We start from the raw sequence: 16,563 nt of genomic DNA, 5'->3' as shown, positions 1-16,563 counted from the left end.
TAAGACATTTTAGAAGCTCTTCCTCACAGGAGAGAAAAGGCACCCAGCCAGCTACTGCGCACACGGATAAATCTGTCAGTTATCTAGAATCCAGCACAAAATTCATGTCACTTAGAGGAAAACGATGCTGAGGTGTATCTTTAAGGTGAGAATGGTAATTTCATCAAAGAAATGGCGTCTTCTGGAGGGAGCCTGCGGAGGCCTCCAGGCCCCTGAAGTCTGATGGATCTGGAGCGGGGAATGAGGACACGCAGGGGCCCGCAGATACATCAAGGACATCCACAAGGTGAAGGCACATTTGAACTCTGTAGGGATGACTCCTGGTCCACACCTCCAGTTCTGATCTCCATCCTCAGCCCCAGACCCAAATTTCCAACCACTTGCTAACATCTCAGTGGGTCAGGACCACTGCTAACTCAGCCTCCACATGTCCCAGACCACTTCGAGTGTTTTTTTTTCTTCTTCCAGACAGAGTCTCACTTTGTCAGCCAGGCTGGAGTACAATGGCATGATCTCGGTTCACTGCAACCTCCACCTCCCAACCTTCTCCTGCCTCAGCCTCCTGAGTAGCTGGGATTACAGGCATGCGCCACCACTCCCGGCTAATTTTTTTGTATTTTTAGTGGAGACGGGGTTTCACCATATTGGTCAGGCTGGTCTCGAACTCCTGACCTCAAGTGATCCTCCTGCCTCAGCCTCCTAAAGTGCTGGGATTACAGGCATGAGCCACTGTGCCCAGCCACTGTGTCCAGTGTGCCCAGAACACACTGAGGTGTTCTTTAAGACTGCTTCTCTCCCACAGTCTCTCGCCCATGCGCAGGCATCCCATGTTTCCACTCACCAGAATCATCTTTCTACTATATCTGCACCCTCATCCTGGACTCCCCTATCCTAGTAAACAGCCATGCCCTTTTGTTCTCAACTTCAGAGTCTCCCTCAGACCGGCGTCTGCATGCCTCCTCCTGGTCTCTGCTTGACTCCTCTCCAGTACCTCCTCACAGGTCACTGCCCTGTGTCCACTCTCTCACCTCAGCCAATGTTTACTCCATCTCTAGTTCTGTGCTAGGCCCTCCCTGCAAAGGTATCTTTCTCAATCAATTGTGAAAACAGGTTGCATGGGCCGGGCGCAGTGGCTTGCACCTGTAATCCCAGCACTTTGGGAGGCCGAGGCGGGTGGATCACTTGAGGTCAGGAGTTTAAGACCAGCCTGGCCAACGTGGTGAAACCCTGTCTCTACTAAAAATACAAAAACAATTAGCCAGGCATGGTGGTGGGCACCTGTAGACCCAGCTACTCAGGAGGCTGAGGCGGAAGAATCGCTTGACCTGGGAGATGGAGATTGCAGTGAGCCAAGATCACGCCACTGCACTCCAGCCTGGGCGACAGAGCAAGACTCCATCTCAAGAAAAACCACCACCACCAACAACAAAAAACAGGTTGTATGACCACTTTCCCAGCATCACACATCTTCGGTGGCATTTCATCACCTGGAAAATACAATCCAGGCTCCTCAGCCTCCCTCCAGCCCCACCTGTGCCTCCTGTTTGCTACAACGAAGCCCCCATCCTGCTCTACCTCTAGCAGCTGCAGGAGCAGGGAAGGCAGTGGAGATGCCTATAGTCACATGCACAGGATCCCTAAGGCAGTCCACCTAGTCCTGCTACAAACACTTAGAAAATGCAAACAAAAAGGCCACTGAGAGCTTCTGGCCAAGATGGAGTAGCAGGACACTGGATTTAACCTCATGCCTGAAACAGCCCCCGAAAATGCACACGGTGTAGGAAGACACTATCAGGCAATGAGGGACCCCGATCCCTGAGGGGTGGGCAGTAAATGAGGTGAGCCCTGTGATTGCCCCAGCTTACTGCCTTGAGAGAGTTTCCAGGTTCAGTGCTGGGAAGGGAACTCAGCAGGGTCCCCGCAGACTCCCTGAGGTGGGCTTAAAGAGCTGAGAGTCTGAGGGGGATCAAGGCCTGGAGATGAGAGTTCTCAGGACAGAGCACCAGCGAGGGCGGAGCTGCACCAGGAGAGAACCAAGGGGGCCTTCAGAGGGTCTGCCTGGAGTTGTCAGTTGGATGCTGGTTAGCACCTGCATATGGAGAAACGACCTGAGTCTGGGAAAAGAACTGCCTGAAAGGTTTAGTGGTAACAGTGCCTGGCGCTCACACAGGAACAGCACCTGTTCCTGCATCATTCAGGGACTCGGATAGGCCTTACCTCCGAAGTGGGGAATAGTTAGCCCTAGACTGAGCCTTGCCTTGGTTCTGCCTAATGCTTCTTTTTTTGTTTTGTTTTGTTTTTCTTTTTTTGAGATTGAGTCTCGCTCTGTCGCCCAGGCTGGAGTGCAGTGGCGCGATCTTGGCTCACTGCAAGCTCCGCCTCCCGGGCTCACGCCATTCTCCTGCCTCAGCCTCCCGAGTAGCTGGGACTACAGGTGCCTGCCACCAGGCCCGGCTAATTTTTTTGTATTTTTAGTAGAGACAGGGTTTCACCGTGTTTGCCAGGATGGTCTCAATCTCCTGACCTCGTGATCCACCCGCCTTGGCCTCCCAAAGTGCTGGGATTACAGGCGTGAGCCACCACACCCGGCCAGTTCTGCCTAACGCTTCTTAAGTTCAGGACTCATTTTTCTGTCTTCACATGTGTACAGGGTTCTATAAATTTGGGAAAGTGTTTAAATACTGTATGTTAACCACCTTCCATAATATCCTAATCACACTTCTTTACTGTTTCACAGTGTGGGCTTGAGAACTGATGAGCAGATTCTGAGGAAGGGGATGGGGCCGTGATGCCTCTAGAACAGGGAACTGTCCAGCAGATGTTACAGATTGGAATACATGGGCTCATGTATACATGAACGAGCCCTGAGGATGCTGCTAGACTCTGTGTGCACACATCCTAGCGCACGCACAGGGCATGTCAGTGAGGGCGGTGTTCCCTGTCTCCTCTTGAGGACTTGCCAACCCCTTGATTAGATAATTAATACTAATCTGATTAATGCCATCCCTTTGTGGTGAAAGATTCATCTATAGCTTTTTGCTTTTGATAGGTTTTGGAGTGTGTACAGTGTTTTGTACACTTGTATATGAAAAGATTTAATTGAAGGACATACTATCATTCTAAATCTTTTTTTTTTTTTTCTATTTCTGGCATAGATTTGAGAGTAGACTTCTCGATGAAGGATATATTGCAGTTGGACTGTTAAAACTCCATGAAGTTTACCCTCTAAGACAGAGCACAAGACGGAGATGTCTGCTTTCATTATCTTAGTCATCTTATATTTTTATTTGTAATACTCAAGGTTCTGGCTAGCACTACAAGGCAAAAAATAAAGACAAAATGGAAGGAAATCAATAAAACAATCCAGATGGCCTGATTGTCTACATAGAAAATCCCCTGGCATCTTCAAAAAATTGTTAGAACTAATAATTTCAGCAAAGTCTCAAGATATCACATAAACATACAAAAATCAATCACATTTGTATGTACTAACAATGAACATTTGGAAAATGAAATTAAAAACATCAAAAGGAACCTCAACCTAAAACTCACATCTTATTCAAAATTTAACTTAAAATGGATGATATTAGCTGGGCACACTGGTATGCATGAGTGGTCTCAGTTAGGAGGCTGAGGTGGGAGGATCACTTGAGCCTAGAAGGTCGAGGCTGCAGTGAGCCAGGATTGTGCCACTGCACTCCAGCCTGGGCAACAGAGCAAGACCTATCTCAAAACAAAAATGGAGCATAGACTTAAATGGAAAATATGAAACTATAAAAACCTTTAGAAAAAATGGGAGAAACTGTTCATAATCTGGGGCTTGACAAGGTTCTTAGACTTGACACCAAAAGTATGGAACAAAACTTGATCAGTTGGATCTCATGAACATTAAAAATTTTTGTTCTTTAAAAACTCAGATATCATGGACTTAATGCTTGTATCCCTCCAAAATTCATATGTTGAAATTCTCATTCCCAGTATGTGATTATTTAATAGAGGCGGGGCCTTTGGGAGGTTGTTAGGTCCTGAGGGTAGAATCCACGTGATGGGATTAGTACTCTTTTAAAAGAGGCACTGGAGAGCTCCCCTGCCCTCTTTTCACTAAGCAAGGACACAGTGAGACATTAGCCATCTTCAACCAGGAAGCAGGCCCTTACCAAAATCCAACAGGCTGAGTAGTATTCTACCATATGGATGTACCACATGGTTTAATCCTCAACAACTGAAGAATATCTGGGTTTTTGGTATTGCAGTTTTCCAGTTTTGGGCTATTACAAATAAAGCTGTTGTGAACCTTTGTGTATAGGTTTTTGTGTGAACATAAGTTTTTGTTTCTCCGAGATAAATGTCCAAGAGTACAACTGCTGATTTGAACAGTAATTGCATGTTTCGTTTTATTTTAAAAACTGCAAAAATGCCTTCCAGAGTGGCTGAACAATTTTTAATTCCCACCAGCAGTGTATGAGTGATTGGGTTTCTCTGCATGATTGCCAATATTTAGTGTCACTGTTTGTATTTTAGCTCTTCTCACAGGTGCATAATGATACCCCTTTATAAAAGGTCTTAATTTGCATTTCCCTGATGCTAATGATGTTGACCATCTTTTCATGGGCTTATTTGCCATCTGGAGATCCTCTTTGGTAAAGTGTCTGTTCATGTCTTTTGCCCATTTTCTAATTGCAACGTTTGCTTTTTTTTTTTTTTTTTTTTTTTTGTACTGTTGAGTTATGAGAGTTCTTTATGTATTCTAGGTACTAGTTCTTTGTCAGATAGGTGGTTTGCAAATATTTTCCCCCGGACTGTAGCTTGTCTTTTCATATTTCATATAAAGTCTTAGTCAGTTCAGGCTGCTATTACAAAAATACCATAGCCTGGGTGGCTCTGACAACAGTCACTTCTCACAGTCCTGAAGTCTGGAAGTCTGAGATGAGTCTAAAGGGAATTATGCTGAGTGGAAAAAGCCAATTCTGAAAGGTTACATGCTGTGCAGTCCACTTATGCAACATTCTTGAAATGACAAAATTATAAAAAATGGAGAACAGACTAGTGATTGACAGGGGATCAGAACTGGGGGTTAAGTGGGGAGCAGGGAAAGAGAGGTGAGTGTGTCTATAAAAGGTCAACGATGGGGGGGACCCATGTGGTGATGGGACTGTTCTGCATCCTGACTATACCAATGTCAGTATCTGGCTGTGATATTGAACTATAGATTTGCCAGATGTTACCATTGAGGGAAAACGAGTAAAGGGTACCCAGGATCTCACTGTAGGATTTCTTACAATTGCATGTGAATATACAACTATCTCAAGATAAAAAGTTTCACTTGAGTTATAGGCTGTGATTGATAAAAATTGCCCACCTCCTTAAATGTTGGCCACCTTATGATTTTCTTAGACATGTTACTGACTGCCTAATAATTATCAAAATTGTAAAACACGTTGAGTATTATGAATACTTTGATCATCATTGTAATGGAATAGACAAATGTGTTTCTATGAAAGGCCAATTTTGATTATAAGAAAACACAGACACACACAAAAACAAAACCTCTGTGAAAAGGATGGCAATCGACCTCGCTCATTCTGGGCCCTGGCAGGAGGTCTAAGGATTCTACCATCTGGGATTTTGGGATGAGGCTGACATTCTCCTGCCCCTTTCCTTGCAGGATCTCCTCTTCAGCGTGTGTGCCCTCAACGTCCTGTCCACCATCGTGTGTGCGCTGGCCACAGCCATGTGCTGTATGCAGATGGTCTCCTCTGACGTCCTGCAGATGGTGAGTGACTGATCCCTCCTCCTCTACCCATTTTGAAACCAGTGTAGAAGTGGACGCTTCTGACTTCAGCCAGATGTGGTAAGGATAGTGGCCCCTGACGGTCCATGGCACCTGGAGTTTGCCTTGTGTTGCCCTCTGGAAGACCAAGCATCTGCACATGTGGCGCCGCTGATGTATTTATTTTAGGTGTTGTTGGAGCTCCATATTGACAGGGGTCTGCCACTGTCGTGTTCTCTAGGTTGGCCCCTGGCATGTGCCCTTGAGTCCATGTCGTGAAATTCCTGCAGCCCTGGACATCCCCTGGACTCCAAAGCAAGGTGCCTTCCTCGGGCTTCAGAATTCTCTTTTAATCCAGGAAGTTTAGGGGTGTTAGAAGATCAGTTCTTTTCCAATTGGAAAATTGCTAACCTGTGCATTTTTGATTTGCTGATGCACCCTGAGCTCGTACTCCAGCGGCCAGTCACTGGCCATCATTTGGCCCTTTGCCCAGGGTCGTACACAGGAAGACCTGCCGCTCCCAGGGGCAGCAAGGAGGCCAGGAGCATGGTTCACTAACACATGTTATAATATGTGAGTTATTAATACACATTTATAAATACACATCTCATAAATAGTGAAGGCTCTTCCTGTTTTCAGTGTGAATGGAACACAGCCTACTGATCAGAATGCTACTGAGTACAACAAAGAGAAATTGATGAAAAAATATCGTAAGGGTAGGAATGTCTATGTGTGTGTGTGTGTCTGTCTGTCTCTCTCTGTCTCTCAGTTTGCCCATTTGAGACCTACCCTGCTTCCCATGCAATGTTTTATGCATCTTAGGCAAGAAGAGGCAGCTGGTTCTTATAGTGGGGTTTTTATGTTCTCTTCTTTGTCATTCACCCTGTGGCAGTCAACATCAGTTAATCAAGATACAGGGCCAGAGAGCATCATTACCAAGACGTTAAAAATTCATTGGTCCTAATTGCATGCCACGGGAGTCTCTCCCTCCCGGTGTATATCCACACAGCTGTCACAGCCAGGCTGCCCTTTCTGGGAGGCTGCAGTTTTCTGAAAGGTATCTAATTAAGCAGTTATTCGGTAACCATGAACTTCTGCCCTTGTTCACCGGGGCCTCATGTTGGCAATTTTCTCCAGCGTGTTCTGTAAAGGAAAGGTTAAGTACCAGGGGTTTCTCCTCACCTCAGCAGATTTTACTATTGATCTGTAAATATCACATCAGTTCAACCAACTTACAGAACTAAAGGCATGTAAATGCTGAAAGTTTGCATTCTCCTGGTTTTATGCGTTAAAATAAAAATTGCCAACTAAATAAGAATAAAGTAAATTCTGTTTATGAGAGCATATACGATTATAGCAGCAGTGTGCAGAGACACGCTGTAGTTGCGATGGGTGGGGCATGAGCCGCCGTGGAGCCGTGCGTCTGAAGCCAGGAGCGCCAGGGTCTGAGTCCCACCTCTTCTGCATTGGAGGCAGGTGACTCTGGGTGTGTCACCGAACCTACCTGTGCCTCAGTTTCCTCACCTGTGAAGTGGAATGAATGGGAGGCCTGGGGATCTCTAATACATGTGAACTGTTTGATTTGAAAGGTGCAGGGAGTATCAGTCTGTCACTGGGACGTCGCAGCAATGTCTGCAGACGCGGTGGCCGAGGCTCTTTACCAGCAGAAAGTCCTGTGCAAGGGAAGGGCAGGCAGTGGCGACAGCGGCTGCCCTCAGAAGCCCTATTGTTTCCTCACTGAGTACTTTGTGGGTGAGTTTGCCTCACACCCCTGGCTTGGAAGCAGAAATATCAGGCTTCCCGCCAGCACATCCTTTCCGCTCTGTGACGGGTGCCGTGGGAGCCCAGGGCTCTGCTCTCCTGGTGAGACCCCGGCTCTGCTGCCGGGCTTCAGAGTCATGGGGGAGGCAAAAGAGAGCTGGTGGTGGGTGGCCATGGTGCCTGTGGGACTGGCATGATCTTGGGCACATCACTGCCTGTGGGACCCCGTTTCCTCGGCTGTAAAGAAGATGAAGTGTGTGCCCTGCTGTCCTCATAGAGCTGCTTACGGGATGAGTCCATTCCTCTGTGGGAATGGGATTTGAAGGAACATGGTGGCCACATGGAGGTTGGCTCTTGCCATGTGGGCCGGAGGCTTGAGCCAGGCTGGCTGGGCAAACCATTCCCTACTAGTAGCATCCGCAGTTCACCCCTGCACCATTTCTGCTCCAAGAAGCTGGGCCATAAGCTTTCCAAGGGACATTGTAGCTATTCCTAACTCATTTATGCCAGTGATATTTGTTGTAATTACATGTTCTAGTACTATGTAAAGCCAGGAAATATGAGTGCAGAAAGATAATTGTTTCTGGTACAACACAGTTGAGTTCTTTGGAAAGGTTCGGTGAAAGGGTGCTGCTGAATATATTGCTGTTCATTTAGATGCAAGTGAGACAACTATGGCGGTTGCAATAAATGCTGATAAAAATCTAGAGGAGCCAGGCGTGGTGGCTCCTGCCTGTAATCCCAGCACTGTTGGAGGCCAGTAGATCACCTGAGGTCAGGAGTTCGAGACCAGCCTGGTCAACATGGTGAAACCCCATCTCTACTAAAAATACAAAAATCAGCTGGGCATGGTGGCACATGCCAGTAATCCTAGCTACCCAGGAGGCTGAGGCAGGAGAATGGCTTGAACCTGGGAGGCGGAGGTTGCAGTGAGCCAAGATTGCACCACTGCACTCCAGCCTGGGTGACAGAGCAAGATTCTGTCTCAAAAACAAAATAAAATTAAATTAAAATAAAAAACATCTAGAGGGAATCCACATACACATTGCTTGACAAGCGCCTTTCAGCTCTAGCCCCACTTTAAAAACACAGAAAAAGGTTGTTAGATCCATGTCTTACGGATGCAGCTATGCAGGAAAGACCACAGGGCACTCCACACAGCAGACTGTCTCTGAGAAGAGGCTTTACTCAGGCAGAAAAAGGTCAGTCCATGTATGTACAGTCAGCCCCCGTTGAGCCAACCGTGGATCGACACCATTCAAGGAAAAAACACTATAAAAATAACAAAACAACAACAAAAATATAAATAAAAAACAATACAGTGTAGCAACTATTTCCATAGCATTTATGTTGTATTAGGTGTTAGAAGTATTCTAGAGATGATTCAAAGTATACAGGAGGATGTGTGTAGGTTATGTCCAAATACGACACTATTTTATGTAAAATACTTCACAATCCAACGATTTTAGTATCCAGTGGCAGAAGAGGTTTTGGAGGCAATTCCCTGTGGATTCAGAGGGACACTGTATAAATGGTTTTTTCTTTTACCAGGGATCTGTGAGGTGGGGGATCCGGTAACAGCTATCTTGACATACAATTCACCTGTCATACAATTCCCCATTAACACACATAAGGATTGTGTTAATCTGTGGATCAGTTTCAGGAGTACTGTCATCTTAACATAGTAAGTCCTCCAACCTATGGACATGAGGTGCCCTTCCATTCATTTAGATGTTCTTTAATTTCTTTCAGTTATATTCGCGGTTTTCAGTGTACAAGTTTTGCTTTTTTGTTAAATTTATTCCTGAGTATCTTATTTTTCTTGATGCTGTCATAAATGGAATTACTATGTTAATTAAATTTTCAGATTATTCATTGCTAATATATAGAAATACAAATGATTTTTTATATTGATCTCATATCCTGAAACCATGCTGAACTCATTATGAGCTTTATTGTTGTTGGGTTTTTCTCTGGATTCTTTCTGTATGCAAAATCATGTCACCTGCAAATAGAAATCAGTTTACCTCACTCTGGATGTCTTTTATTTTGTCTTCTTGCCTAATTGCCCTGGCTGGAACTTCCATTACAATGTTGAATCGAAGCGGTGAGAGTGGACTTTCTTGGCTTGTATCTAGGGGAAGCCTCCAGTCTTTCACCATTGAGCAGTATGCTAGCTGTGGGTTTTTCGTAGATGCTGTTGATCAGATTCAGGAAGTTCCCTTCTATTCCTAGTTTGTGGGGTCTTTTTTATAAAAAAGAAAGTTGAGTGTTGTCAAATGCTTTTTCTGCATCCGTTGAGACGCCCGTGAGGTTTTTGTCCTCTGTTCTATTAATATGTTGAATTACACAGATTGATTTTTCTGATGTTAAGCCAACCTTGCGTTCGCGAGATAAATCCCACTGGGTCATGACATGTAATCCTTTTTATAGTAATAGAAGAGTTTAGAAGTGTTTCTTCCTCTTCTGTTTTTTGGAAGATTGCTTTGAAGAATTGGTATTAATTGTTCATTAATTTTTTATTTGAGATGGAGTCTCTCTCTGTCACCCAAACTGGAGTACAGTGGATTGATCTCGGCTCACCGCATCCTCCACCTCCCACGTTCAAGTGATTCTCCTGCCTTGTCCTCCTTAGTAGCTGGGATTACAGGCGTGTGCCACCACACCCAGATAATTTTTGTGTGTGTGTGTGTGTATTTTTAGTAGAGATGGGGTTTCACCATGTTGGGCAGGCTGGTGTTGGACTCCTGACCTTAGGTGATCCACCCGCCTCAGACTCCCAAAGTGCTGGGATAACAGATGTGAGCCACCATGTCCGGCTAAATGTTTTGTTTGTTTGTTTGTTTTTCCTGAGACAGGTCTCACTCTGTCCCCCTGGCTGGAGTGCAGAGGTGCGATCATGGTTCACTGCAGCCTCTACCTCCTGGACTCCAGCAATCCTCCCACTTCAGCCTCTCAAGTAGCTCAGACTGCAGACACACGTCACCATGCCCGGCTAATTTTTTAATTTTTTTGTAGAGACAGGGTCCCTCTATGATGCCCAGGCTGGTCTTGAACTCGTAGGCTCAAGTGACCCTCTCTCCCTCGGCACCCCACGTTCTTGGATGATAGGCATGAGCCACCATGCACGGCCCTTCTTTAGCTATTTGATAGAGTTCACCAGTGAAGCTTCAATCTCTTGTCATATTTTCTATTCTTCTGAAGTCTGTTTTGGTAGTTTGTGTCTTTCTATGAATTTGTCCATGTATACAGGATTTAAGTTAAAGTAAAATGGGTTTAGTATGTATGTCTTACGTTTGCGTGTGTCTGTGTGTGTGAAACTCCCCACTTTAAATAATTTTCTTGTTCAATAACCAGGCAACCACTAGTCCCAGAGAAGAAGGCGTCTCTTGGCATCTGTGTATATTGGTGTTTTGTGCTTTCCTCAGCGTGACTTTCTTCTTACCCTGTCATGTCTTTGGAGTGTGTCACTTCCCTCCTCCTCCCACACCGTGGCCAGCTTCTGGGTTTTCCTGCATTTAGTCATTTAGTTCCAGGTGAAATGTGTTCGAGTGTAAGCTCTTTGGGATGTCCTTTCTATGTCACTCATCCTGAGCCCTTAAATCACAGCATCCCATCACATCTTAAATCACCTTTAGATTTAGCTTTCTAGAGCTTTACTGCTCACTGCCATTTCTGTGTTCTTTATCTTCCCCTCTGTTGGCCTCTTTGTTCTGAGTGGGTTTTCATTTCTTGCATTCAGTTGTGGCTTTTGTTGTACTAACTCTTCATTTCTGGTGTTTATTTGTATCTGCGACCTTCAAAGTGAGAAGCACTAATTTATGAAGGAAGCATAATTAGGGAGGAAGGTCACTGTGGGCAAGAGGGTGTAAGCCCTTCACCCACCCTTTCCCGATCAACTGACACTAATTTCTTTTCTCAGAAAGAACCTGTGGGAAGCCCCTCCAGCTACAGCTCCAGCCCCCACGGCCCTTCTCTGGTGCCCTGTTGTGCTGTGCCTACAGAGGGGTGCTGGGCTGAGGGGATGACAGTCATGCCCTGGCCTCCCACAGGAAGGAGCACCTCTTCCCAATTTGCCCCCGAGGCAGCCCTGCAGCCTGGCAACTCTGCTCCACTGTGCTGGTCTCAGCCCCACTTCCCCAGCCCGTCTCCCTGCTCCTCCATGTTAGCAGGAAGGACCCAGGCTGTGATTTCTACTGTGACTGATGTTCTGACAACTTACACAATTGATCAAAATTCCAGCCATAACCGCTTTTCAGGAAGCTTCCCGGTTTTGTGTTTACTGATGTGTTCACTTCTTTGCTCGCTCATTCATTCATTCAGTCAGTCAGCAATTATCTCATGGGCTTTGCTACACGTCCAGTGCTGGTGGGAATCTAGGAATAGCAAGAACAAGTCCTCCAAAGAACCTGAAACTCCCATCTTATTTCTGTGGATCAGCAATTTGGGATCATTAACTGCCGATGGAACTAACATAATGCATGCTTGTATCCATGAGAAGCAAAGCGTCCTGCCTATTGTCAGACCTGATGAAGCTGAGCTGCTCTAATATGTGTGGAAATCGGGCAAAGACATTCTGATGATACAGTGTGGTTGATTGACATTTAGCGGAAAAGATTTTTGATCACTTAAGTTCTGTAATCTTTTTGTTTGTTTGTTTTTAAATGTTATCTCATTCTTCCACTTTTCTGTTACATTGTTTTCTTCTTCACTTACTTCCTTGCCAGCTGCTGCAGCCTCAGGAATATCATCTACTATGACATGTATCTCCATTAGGCATGCGCTTGTTAACTTCATCTTTCATGACTGTCATTTAGGTCGCTGTCCGCCCGACAGAGGTGACCTCCTTTAGACAGCAGATGGGGCACTGTGCCTTCCATAGCGTGCTAACTGTGGGTTTGCCCATGGAGCTGCTAAGTGGTGCTGGCTGGTCAGGGACACGACACCACCCCATGGGAGCCACAGCATCACCAAGTTCACCAGTATCTTCTCTCTGCCTCACCCCAGCCCTGGCTACACCTGCTGGAGAGGGCGCTCCGGGGACCCACAGTGACCTTGAGGTCCTTGAGGCCTGGGCTGCACAGGATTGTCCCTGGACAGTAGGTGCTACTTACCTATCAGACCAGAAGCAACGGGCAGCTGCTTATCTAAACAGCTCATGCAGACAATCATCAAAATGACGTGACACACAGTCGTTTTTCTTTAATGTTAAATATGCTAATGAGCATCTGTCCACCAGTTATCTCATCTGGGGCCGTGGTCATCCCTTTGGTTATGGGTCTGTTGGCCTGTCTGGGTGTATTTCTTGGAGAAAGTTCATGGAAATCGCACCATCGATGATTTTTAGATTCAGTTCCTCTGAAGTGGAGCCAGCCAAGGGAAGCGACAGGGGAAGTACAGACCTTCCTCAGATTTTTATGATTCTCCTCTGCTCGTTGACCTGCCTTGCCTGGACTTGACTTGGCAGTGGTTTCTGCTTGGCTGCCCTCCTTTATCGAGTCTTTCCAAAGCATTCAACTTGGTTTTCACAGAACGAGCAGCTCTTCCTATCTGCATCCCTCTTTCCTTATGCAATCACAGTAATAATGAGCACAGGCCTCACCCTGTGCAGTAAGGCACCTGGAGCCTTGGGTGGGCATGGAACCTACCTGGGGGAGGCGGCAGGACCAGGGAGCCGCAGGGCGGGCTCTCGCAGGGTCTGGAGCGCAGAGCGGGAGCTCCAGGTCATCTGCAGGGTTGTCCAGGAGAAAGTTGATTCAGCAGACTTTGGTAGTAACAAGCCTGTTGTTTCTACCAAGTCTAAGGAAGGCAGAGGGAGAGGTCCCTTCCCTGTAATTCTGAGTCTTTCTGGAAAAACTTAGAGGTGTGTGTGCTCCCTTCAGGAGGCAGGATGTGGCGAGGACATTGGTAGAGGGAGCAGGGAGAGTGAGTGCTGGGGAGGAAACCACTGAATATAAAGGGAGGTGAGCAGACTGGGCTGGAACCTGGAGGAGCGGGCAGCTCAGAGCTCCACAGTGTTCCTGGAGATCCCCAGCCCTTGTCCACGGACCCCTGACACCTGCCCTGCCCCTCCCTGTTCCCGATGGCAGGAGATGGAGGCATGGGCTGGACGAGCTCATACTGATGATCCAAGCCTGCCTTTAAGCCACACAGCGCTGCTGTCTGGGTCTGTGACTGAGCAGTGGTGCTTCTCAGGAAAGGGGACTGAGACTCACAGGGTCAGAAATGTGTTCACATCCTGTGGGTCCTCAGTGCAGGGCCCAGAGACAACTGGCTTGAGGTCTGACTCCCCGTCCCAGGCAGGTTGACCTCGTCACGCTCTCCCTCAGATCCCAGACTCTGGGCTGCGTGGATAGACTGAAATGTTCTGGGCTCTGTGTTAAGTGGGCTTTGGGAAGCTGCCCAAGGCCAAGTAGCCTTAGTTCTCATCCTCCATCACTTCCACATGCACCCGGAAGGACAGGACACACCTGGGTTCGGATGCCCTCTCCCCGGAGCAGACTGAGCAGGGGCTCTTGTCCAGCAGGATCTCAAATCCACACTCCTGTTGTGCGGGGACAGCCCTAGGCACTAGTTATGCTCATGTCAGGTGCGTGAGCCCCAGCTGGGCACCAGACACAGGTGTACCTTTGTCACCACATGGATCGGAGAAGGCAGTCACAGATCAGAGCAAGCAGAGCCACCTGGGAAAGAAGGGACTGTTCAGAGCCCCTTTTCCGCCCTCCACCTCCGGGTGCAGAGTTGAGCTTTATACCTGGCAGTAAACATGCAGCTGAGGCTTCAGAGCCTGGAGCTTGGGCCAGGTGGGGGAGGAGTGGCTGCCCACTGGCTTTTCAGGGTCACAGGCATTTCCACGGGTCCTGAAGGTAACTGGGAGGCGCCAGGTGAAAGGGAGGTAGGGAGCTGGGAAGAGGGAACAATACGTGTTTGATAGTTGGGATTAGAGCAAGTTTGTTCAACGAGCGGGGAGTTTGGGGGCGCTGGTTGGTTCGGAAGCTGGAAACCAGATGGAGTTCCGAGAGCCAAGGTCTCATTAAAGTCTTTTCAACTGCAGTGACCTCATCAGATTGGTTTAAAAACAGCTCTGCTAGCAGGATGGAGACCAAATTACAGAGACAGAAAATCAAGGTAGAGAGGCACACAGGTTAGAAGCTCCTGCCAGGAGGACGTGGACAGGGGCTGAGTGGAGGTGCCCCGCAAGGAGGCGTCTGCCCGTCTCCTCTGCAGAGGTTTACTGAGTACCCGCTGTGTGCGACTGCGAGATGGGAACACGGGGTGGGGGGTAAAATAGATGTGCCTCAGATGGCCAGGAAAAGAAATTGCCCTTAGGATTTCAACACAGTTACTGGGAGCCGGTTACTTGGGTGTGGAAGGCTGAAGGAACAGAAGAGGTTACAGAGAGAGAAATAACTGCAGAGAGCAGCTCTCAGCCCGCAAAGCCGGGGAACAGAAGGGAAGAAGTGGGAAGGCGCAGGAAACCCGCAGCTCCCTCGTCGCCCCGCCCGCCGGCCAGGTGCCCTCTGGCGCCCCCTACAGGCAGAGCTCGCCCGCAGCCCTGGCACGGTAGCCTGGGAAGCGTAGTCTGCAGACCTCCAGCGCCAGCCTGCAGAGCAGAGGACAGAGCTGGCGACCCTGGGACGGGGGACACCCCCTGACCTAATTAAACACACACAGATGGTGGGGAAGAGAGGGGAGACGTCAAGCGCCACTTGCAGGATTCTGGCTGGGGAAGCTGAGGAGTCAAGGTCAAAGGATCCCTGGGAAACGAGTCCAGGAAGGTGGGGCCAACACGCCCTGGCAAGGCGACCCAGAGCTTAGTGCAGATGCAGTCCTTTGACCTTCACATAGCCTCCAGTGTGTGTGGCAGCCTCTGCTAACTTGCACCTGCGGAGAGGGTCCCTTGCAGCTCTGCCCTCTTCAAATGCTTGTTCTCCTTCCTGGTGGAATGGTGCCTTGAATTGGAAAGTGTTTTGGTGTCTGCATGTTATTAGTTTTGCTTGAGTATGTCATTGATTTTTTTTCTAATTTCTGATAGAGACGAATTGAAAATATTTCCTGATTAGACCTGAGGGCATTTGCCCTCGCCCCTACCTCTCAGCTCTGTGCAGCAGGCATCAGGACTGACAGCCTCCAAGGCAGAGGACGACAGATGCACATGGCGCCCTGCTCACAGCCAATGATTCACCTCTGCTTCGGACAGCTAAACACACGCAGCCGTGGGTCGGTCTAGCCAGAGGCGAGGAGTGTGCTCTGTGTGTTAGGAGGTCCACGGGACCATTTTCCTGTGATGTGTTACACCTTTAGACACGGCCACTAGCCTTTCTCCGTCAACCTAGAGCATGCTTATTTCACAGAGCTTGACCCCATTCAGAATCGTCACCTCATGCCTACCAGTGCAAAAGTGCTGCACGTCCTGGCGTCTGTCAGCTCCAGCCCACCCTACCCCTGCTGCCAGAAGGTACCTCCTACCACGCAGCTCCAGTCCTCCAGCTCCCCAGCTCCAACACCCTTACCGGCTCCCCAGTGCCCCAGAATTAAGAATTGACTTCCAGAGCCTTATCTATTTGCTTTTCTTAAACACATCCTTCCCTGGCTCAACTGTTCTGGAGCCTGAGTGTCTCCCTGCGCACCCACTAGATGAAATCCCACCAATCTTTCAAGACCCGTTCAAATGCCTTCTTCATGAATGCTTTGGGGACCGCAGTCCCCACACAGTGCTTAGAGACCTCACTGTTTTCTTTTTTTTTTTTTTTTTTTTTGAGACGGAGTCTCGCTCTGTCGCCCAGGCTGGAGTGCAGTGGCCAGATCTCAGCTCACTGCAAGCTCCGCTTCCCGGGTTCCCGCCATTCTCCTGCCTCAGCCTCCCGAGTAGCTGGGACCACAGGCGCCGCCACCTCGCCCGGCTAATTTTTTTTGTGTTTTTAGTAGAGACGGGGTTTCGCCGTGTTAGCCAGAATGGTCTCGATCTCCTGACCTTGTGATCCGCCCGTCTCGGCCTCCCAAAGTGCTGGGATTACAGGCTTGAGCCACCG

The 16,563-nt window shown here is 48.0% G+C and overlaps 1 protein-coding gene across 2 annotated transcripts in view; it reads left to right on the top strand.

Moving 5' to 3' along the window:
- The window catches only part of FAM189A1 (family with sequence similarity 189 member A1), a 442,551-nt gene that overhangs the window by 407,247 nt on the left and 18,741 nt on the right, over positions 1 to 16,563 (top strand). For both annotated transcript variants that reach the window (XM_031668869.1, XM_031668870.1), the window contains one exon: positions 5,666 to 5,773. In XM_031668869.1, the coding sequence (XP_031524729.1) occupies positions 5,666 to 5,773 (108 nt within the window). The remainder of the gene's footprint in view (positions 1 to 5,665; positions 5,774 to 16,563) is intronic.

Source organism: Papio anubis, chromosome 7, assembly GCF_008728515.1.
Source record: "Papio anubis isolate 15944 chromosome 7, Panubis1.0, whole genome shotgun sequence".
Taxonomy (NCBI): domain Eukaryota; kingdom Metazoa; phylum Chordata; class Mammalia; order Primates; family Cercopithecidae; genus Papio; species Papio anubis.
Note: the sequence above shows the minus strand (reverse complement) of the source record. Positions and strands in the feature narration are given on the sequence as shown.